General features: G+C 42.7%; 1 protein-coding gene across 1 annotated transcript; it reads left to right on the top strand.

Annotated features, from left to right (window-relative positions):
- Nucleotides 1-938: 938 nt before the first annotated feature.
- Nucleotides 939-4419, top strand: LOC135056992 (gastrula zinc finger protein XlCGF57.1-like). The gene has a single exon (XM_063962822.1). The coding sequence runs from the start codon at nucleotides 978-980 to the stop codon at nucleotides 2937-2939; it is 1962 nt and encodes a 653-aa protein (XP_063818892.1). The 5' UTR covers nucleotides 939-977; the 3' UTR covers nucleotides 2940-4419.
- The last annotated feature ends 3242 nt before the right edge of the window (nucleotides 4420-7661 follow it).

Below are 7661 nucleotides of genomic sequence, written 5' to 3'. Positions count from 1 at the left end.
AAAGCCCACTCCACAAGGAAGGTGGGCTCATCTTGGGCGGCTGCCCGAGGGGTCTCGGCATTACAACTCTGCCGAGCAGCTACGTGGTCGGGGGAGAACACGTTTGTAAAATTTTACAAATTTGATACCCTGGCAAAGGAGGACCTGGAGTTCTCTCATTCGGTGCTGCAGAGTCATCCGCACTCTCCCGCCCGTTTGGGAGCTTTGGTATAATCCCCATGGTCCTTTCAGGAACCCCAGCATCCACTTAGGACGATAGAGAAAATAAGAATTTACTTACCGATAATTCTATTTCTCGGAGTCCGTAGTGGATGCTGGGCGCCCATCCCAAGTGCGGATTATCTGCAATACTTGTACATAGTTATTGTTAACTAATTCGGGTTATTGTTAAGGAGCCATCTTTAAGAGGCCCTTTCTGTTGTCATACTGTTAACTGGGTTTAGATCACAAGTTGTACGGTGTGATTGGTGTGGCTGGTATGAGTCTTACCCGGGATTCAAAATGCCTCCCTTATTGTGTATGCTCGTCCGGGCACAGTACCTAACTGGAGTCTGGAGGAGGGTCATAGGGGGAGGAGCCAGTGCACACCACCTGACCTAGTAAAGCTTTACTTTTTTGTGCCCTGTCTCCTGCGGAGCCGCTATTCCCCATGGTCCTTTCAGGAACCCCAGCATCCACTACGGACTCCGAGAAATAGAATTATCGGTAAGTAAATTCTTATTTTTTATAAATTCGCACTTATTGGTATAATTAGAACTCTCTATTATTAAACTTAATCAATAAAATTTATGATCTTAACAGATATCTATACTAGATTACTTTATGTCTGAAATTGAGTGCTCCCCAACAGGAGTCAACTGTTTTTCTGCTTCTTTTGTATTAAGATTAATATTGTTACAGAAAATGTCACATTTCCATAATGTGTTTTATTTTCAGCAGATGGACACACAAGCAGGAATATCTCAGAAGGACATCTAATGTTATCCCCGGATTGTGAAATAAAAGATAATGACAGTAGACAGGATTCTCCAGGAGCTAACCCCATTACCCCAATTATACATCCAGCTCTATCAGCTGATCCCTCTGATCCTGGGAAATGTTCTCCTGATCACTCTGATATTGGTGCATGTGATACAGCTCTGACAGTAGATACAGTGTTTCCCTGTTCTATAGATGCTAAATGTTTTACACAGAACACAAACCTTATTACCCATCAACCAGCTAAGGCAGGTGAGAGGCCATTTCCGTGTTCTGAGTGTGGGAAATGTTTTACACAGAAATCAGATCTTGTTACACATCAGAGAAGTCACACAGGTGAGAATCCATTGTCTTGCTCTGAGTGTGGGAAAAGTTTTACATACAAAACACTTGTAATACATAATAGAATACATACAGGTGAGAAACCATATTCCTGTTCTGAGTGTGGGAAATGTTTTACATACAAAACAACTCTTGATGCACATAAGAGAAGTCACACAGGTGAGAAGCCATTTTTTTGCTCTGAGTGCAGGAAATGTTTTATCCGGAAATCACAACTTGTTACACATCAGCGAAGTCACACAGGTGAGAGACCGTTTCCATGTTCTGAGTGTGGGAAATGTTTTGCACACAAATCAGATCTTGTTAGACATAACAGAAGTCACACAGGTGAGAAGCCATTTTCTTGCTCTGAGTGCGGGAAATGTTTTACACGGAAATCACAACTTGTTGCACATCAGCGAAGTCACACAGGTGAGAATCTATTTTCTTGCTCTGAGTGCGGAAAATGTTTTACCTGGAAATCACAACTTGTTATACATCAGCGAAGTCACACAGGTGTGAAGTCATTTCCATGTTCTGAGTGTGGGAAATGCTTTGCACAGAAATCAGATCTTGTTAGACATAACAGAAGTCACACAGGTGAGAAGCCATTTTCTTGCTCTGAGTGCGGGAAATGTTTTACACGGAAATCACAACTTGTTACACATCAGCGAAGTCACACAGGTGAGAATCTATTTTCTTGCTCTGAGTGCGGAAAATGTTTTACCTGGAAATCACAACTTGTTATACATCAGCGAAGTCACACAGGTGTGAAGTCATTTCCATGTTCTGAGTGTGGGAAATGCTTTGCACAGAAATCAGATCTTGTTAGACATAACAGAAGTCACACAGGTGAGAAGCCATTTTCTTGCTCTGAGTGCGGGAAATGTTTTACACGGAAATCACAACTTGTTACACATCAGCGAAGTCACACAGGTGAGAATCTATTTTCTTGCTCTGAGTGCGGAAAATGTTTTACCTGGAAATCACAACTTGTTATACATCAGCGAAGTCACACAGGTGAGAAGTCATTTCCATGTTCTGAGTGTGGGAAATGCTTTGCACAGAAATCAGATCTTGTTAGACATAACAGAAGTCACACAGGTGAGAAGCCATTTTCTTGCTCTGAGTGTGGGAAATATTTTGCACGGAAAGCAGATCTTATTACACATCAGCGAAGTCACACAGGTGAGAGGCCATTTCCATGTTCTGAGTGTGGGAAATGTTTTGCACAGAAATCACATCTTGTTGTACATCAGCTAAGTCACACAGGTGAGAATCCATTTCCTTGCTCTGAGTGTGAGAAATGTTTTACCTGGAAATCACAACTTGTTACACATCAGCGAAGTCACACAGGTGAGAAGCTATTTCCATGTTCTGAGTGTGGGAAATGTTTTGCACACAAATCAGATCTTGTTAGACATAACAGAAGTCACACAGGTGAGAAGCCATTTTCTTGCTCTGAGTGCGGGAAATGTTTTATCCGGAAATCACAACTTGTCACACATCTGCGAAGTCACACAGGTGAGAAGCCATTTTCTTGCTCTGAGTGTGGGAAATGTTTTACACAGAAATCACAACTTGTTACACATCAGCGAAGTCACACCGGTGAGAGGCCATTTCCATGTTCTGAGAAATAAATCAGCTCTTGTTGCACACAATAGACATCACTCAGGTGAGGAACCATTTTAGTCTTCTGGAGTATACTACTTATTGCCATGTAATGTTCTTCAAGGTTCTTATCCTATCTCTTATGCTTTTTGCAATATACATGCTACCACTGGGTATAATAATCAGACGTCATGTCCATATCTACCACAGCTATGCAGATGACCTGCCTTTTGCTCCAAGTACTGAGAACCCAGTACCAATCCTAAATGGTAGTCTAGCTGAGCTCCAGGTGTGGGTGATGCCAGTTGCCTGTGACTCAGTCCTGGTGAAACAGGTCCTTATGATAGAAGCTCACCAACAAAGGGCAGGGCTACAGCTCAGCTTTGCAAACCAACCAGACTTACGCTTGGGGGTTCATAGTTACAAAATGCTGATCCTGTGTGGAATCTTGGTGTCCTAGATGGTGGAATGACAGATATCAGGTATCAGTCACAATCAGATCCTCATCTGAGGAACTTAGCCAGACTCCAGCACTTATTTCCCTCAGAAGATCTACCTACAGTCATACATGCACTTGTATCATCACTCCTAGAATACTGTAATGTCCTCTACCTGGGTCTCCCAGCAAAAGAATTGCACCGCTTACAGCTTGTACAGAATGCAGCAGCCAGGATGTTACCTAATCAGCCCGTTCCTGCCACATAACATCTATTTTCTGCTCCCTTCACCAGCTGACTGCAAGATGGTGACTCTGGGCCTAATTCAGGTTGGATTGCAGTGTGCAATCCACACGGAATTATTGAGAAAAAGTTGCGGGCGCATGCGCAGCGCCCGTCCTGCACATGCGCCTGCATTCTCTGCGGAGGGCAGCAGAAAATGCGATTGCTCCTTGTTAATCAGGCAGAGGTGGTCACGGGGTGGGGGGCAATGCTCCATTTACAGGAAGAAGATGGAGATTTGCAAGTGCGGACGGGAGGTGGACAAACGGGGGCGTGATCACGGTGGCTGCATGGCATCACACGCAGCTGTCGCGATCGAGGAGAATGCGATGGGGCTATGCTGTGCCGCCAGGATGCTTCACTAATTTCTAAGATAAAGCAGAAATTGTGAAGCGATCGCAATTTCTGCTTCATCAAGGGGGAGGCGCCGGTCAGCATACTGGGGTGGCCTTGCCCTGCGATGAGTGGCCCCTAGCACGCTAGAAAAAGGATTGCAAATTCTGCTAATTAGCAGCATCTGCTATCCTTACTGATTTACTGTATGCCCCTATTACAGAATCTTACTGACTCTCCCAGCCCTACATGACCAGGGTACATGTACCAGAAGCAGCTTCTGCCTCCTTACTGCCCTGGTTACTTCCATCTGTTGATGAAGGATTGTTAGTATTACCATAAATCCCCAAGCAGTGCTTAGATGTCGGGGAGACAGGTGGGTGGCAGTGGCAATAGTGGGGGAGAGACTGGGTGGAAGGAGACAGGGTGGTGGCAGTAGTGCGGGGAGACAGGTTAGTTGGCAGCAGTGGGGAGGACAGGGCGGTGGTAGGGGGGACAGGGTGGGTGGCAGTAGTGAAAGAAGACAGGGAGGGTGGCAGCAGTAGGGGGAGACAGGGCGGGTGACTAATGGAGGGAGACGGGGCAGGTGGCAGTAGTGGAGGGAGACGGGGCGGGTGGCAGTAGTGGGGGGGAGACAGGGTGGGCGGCAGTAGTGGGGGGAGGCAGGGCGGATGACCGCAGTGCAGTACCTGGGACTGCTGAAGGCAGTAAAGAGCTGTATGGGTCCCGCACAGAATCAGTTGATAATTAGATATTTCTAAGTAATCCCTTATATGTGTTATTGTTATTTGCTGTGTCAGCCTTTATGTGTGTTCTGTGTAATAATCCTGAAAGTAGTGGTGCTACCAATCTCATTATTTGAATTAACTTGGAAAAGATGAGATATGAGGTGCACTCTGGAAGCTTATAGAGGGTTTATCAGAAAAATGCAGATATGACATCACATGGTCCCGGCCCACCCACGTTCGCCCCTCAAGGATGCTGCTGCAATGTGTCCGTGCGGCCGCTGCGCATGTGCATTTTGCCACCACCAGAAAACGGACCGCTATTGCGGCTGGGTCTGAATGGCCCCCATAGGATGTTGTGCACAGAGTAAAGTATTTTTTAAGTTTAAAATATAGATAGACAAAAATATGTGTATTAAAGATGTGAAATAAAGTAGTTTAAAAGCAAAAGATTTCCGGTGCGATTTTGGCTATGTCCGATTTTAACAGCTCATTTGAATAGTGGGATAATCTTACGGAGGGGGGGTTTCTTTCTGTGTAAAGAAATAGTTTTATTATTTGTTGGTTTTAAATAAATTATGTCTGTTCGAATATTGTTGTTGTTTTTTTTTACTTGTAGGTGAATTAGTGTTGTTGTACTTGAAAAAAAAACTTACCTGACCCTTGCCTGGAGATGTACATGTATGAAGGTATGGGAGATACCTGCTGCAGTCCCTTCTACTTACATTTGGGAGGTACGGTTGTTTTGGGGAAATCAGCAGCAAATATTAAATGATACATTGGCACCATAACGTCTCGCTGACACTCTGATTTTTACAAAAATGTGTTATACAAAATGACATTTGCATTAACAACCATTAATTAAACAAGAAAAACATTTTTTTTTCCAAATAACTTTCTAAAAAAAAATAGAAAATCGCCAAATCTGGTCTGGATTCATTGACTCTATCAGGAGAACAAGAGCCTTTTTAGCAAGGACTATGCCAACAGTAAACAGTAGAGGAATCAGGCGTATCCCACAGAATATCAGAACTGCCACCATACATTGGGGAGAGAAGATAAAGTGCAGATTTCTGAACAGTACGTTTAGGAGGAACACAAGAAGTGCATAGATCACAATGATCAGAAGTCCGGGACAATGAGGTCAGGAAACCAAATATGTGTTACTAATGACATATTTACATATTCATCACATATAATGAAATACATACCAACACGTTCAACAAACCAGTGGACGTCAATAGCTTCATACTAACAAGCTGCCACCACCCAAACTGGTTGAACAATATCCCAGTAGGCCAATTCAAAAGACTTAGGAGAAAATGTTCCTGAATTTAGAGAGAAACAGTACGATACAGAAAAGGTACAGACAGCATATACCATGGTTAAGGGAAATGATAGGCCTCCCCTCCTACAATACAAAAAGAAACCAGAACAGAAAACAAAGAAGAGATCCCTTTCATAACACAATATACAAAACAAGCAAATCAGATTAAAAAGATAAACAAACATTGTCCAATACTTCAAGATGACACACTAGCAGATATCATACCTCCAAAAGTAGTGTTCCAGAAAACACCAGACATTAAGAAGAAGCTGGTACACAGCCACATACCACCAAAAAAACAACACAAACTACTATAGATGGAACACAATAAGGGGGGCTTCTACCACTGTGGGACCTGCATGGGCTGCAAGACAACAAAAGCTAGAAGCACCACACCTACCCAAACAGTAATGTCTGTTTCACATTCCACAAAATGTAAAATATAGGACAACTTAACATGCCACAGCAAGGGCATCATATATATGTTAGAATGTCCCTGCCCGCAACAATACATAGGAAGGACTCAAAATGAGAATAAATGAACACATACAGAATATAAAAAAAAAAGGTCCGGAAGAACATTAACTTTCCTTACATTACAAAGAACATCATGAATCAGATCCCACACTACTCAAGGTCACAGGGCTGAAGGAGGTTAAGAAAAACTGGAGAGGGGTGACTGCATACACACCATCAACAGGGAGGAACTGCATATGATAATCCACATGGGAACCCTAACACCCAAAGGCCTCAACCAGGACAATGAAGTACGATCCATAATTTGTATATGAAGATAATATCTTTACATCCTGGGTTCAAACACCCACTATAAGCCCACTAGTATCCAAGTAAATATATTTATAACAACCAGTTAACAACTTTTAGATATGTATAATACATTTATACAGAAAACAGGCACAAAATTAGACTATTTTATTCAATTCACACTTACTGATAAAACAATATAGTCTGCTGTTACATATTCACAACAGACTGCAAGAACAACGGGAATTTATGTATAAAATGTGAGATCTAGTAGCAAACAGTTTAAGTCATTTACTTGTATCAAGAAATCTGCAACACTAAACAGTAACTGAACAACCAATCCACAGAAGAACCATTGACATCTAGAAAAACCAATCACAATCCAAGTATGAATAACCAATCCACAGTAGAACCATTGATTGACATCTAGAAAAACCAATCACAATCCAAGTATGAATAACCAATCCACAGCAGAACCATTGATTGACATCTAGAAAAACCAATCACAATCCAAGTATGAATAGCCAATCCACAGAAGAACTGTTAGAATTTTTCTTAAACCGAGAGCTTATGTGTACTAATGCGTAGTGTTCTGTAAGAGTAGATAATATTAAATAAAATTAAATAAAGTAAAAAAATAAAATGTAAGGATGGGGGGTTGGGGAAAAAAGGGGGGGATAACCTGCACTGAAACCCGCGCTTTATCCTACCTGCACTGTAAACCATGCTGTATCCGACCTATACTGCACCCAACCTGCAATGTATCCAACCCACACTGTATCCAACCCACACTGTATGCCACCTGCGCTGTATCCAACCCACACTGAGTCCAACCTGTGCTGTATCCAACCCACACTGTATTTGATCCGCACTGTGACCTGC

Source organism: Pseudophryne corroboree, chromosome 3, assembly GCF_028390025.1.
Source record: "Pseudophryne corroboree isolate aPseCor3 chromosome 3, aPseCor3.hap2, whole genome shotgun sequence".
In the NCBI taxonomy this organism is placed as follows: Eukaryota; Metazoa; Chordata; class Amphibia; order Anura; family Myobatrachidae; genus Pseudophryne; species Pseudophryne corroboree.
This window is presented reverse-complemented; position numbering and strand designations above follow the sequence as displayed.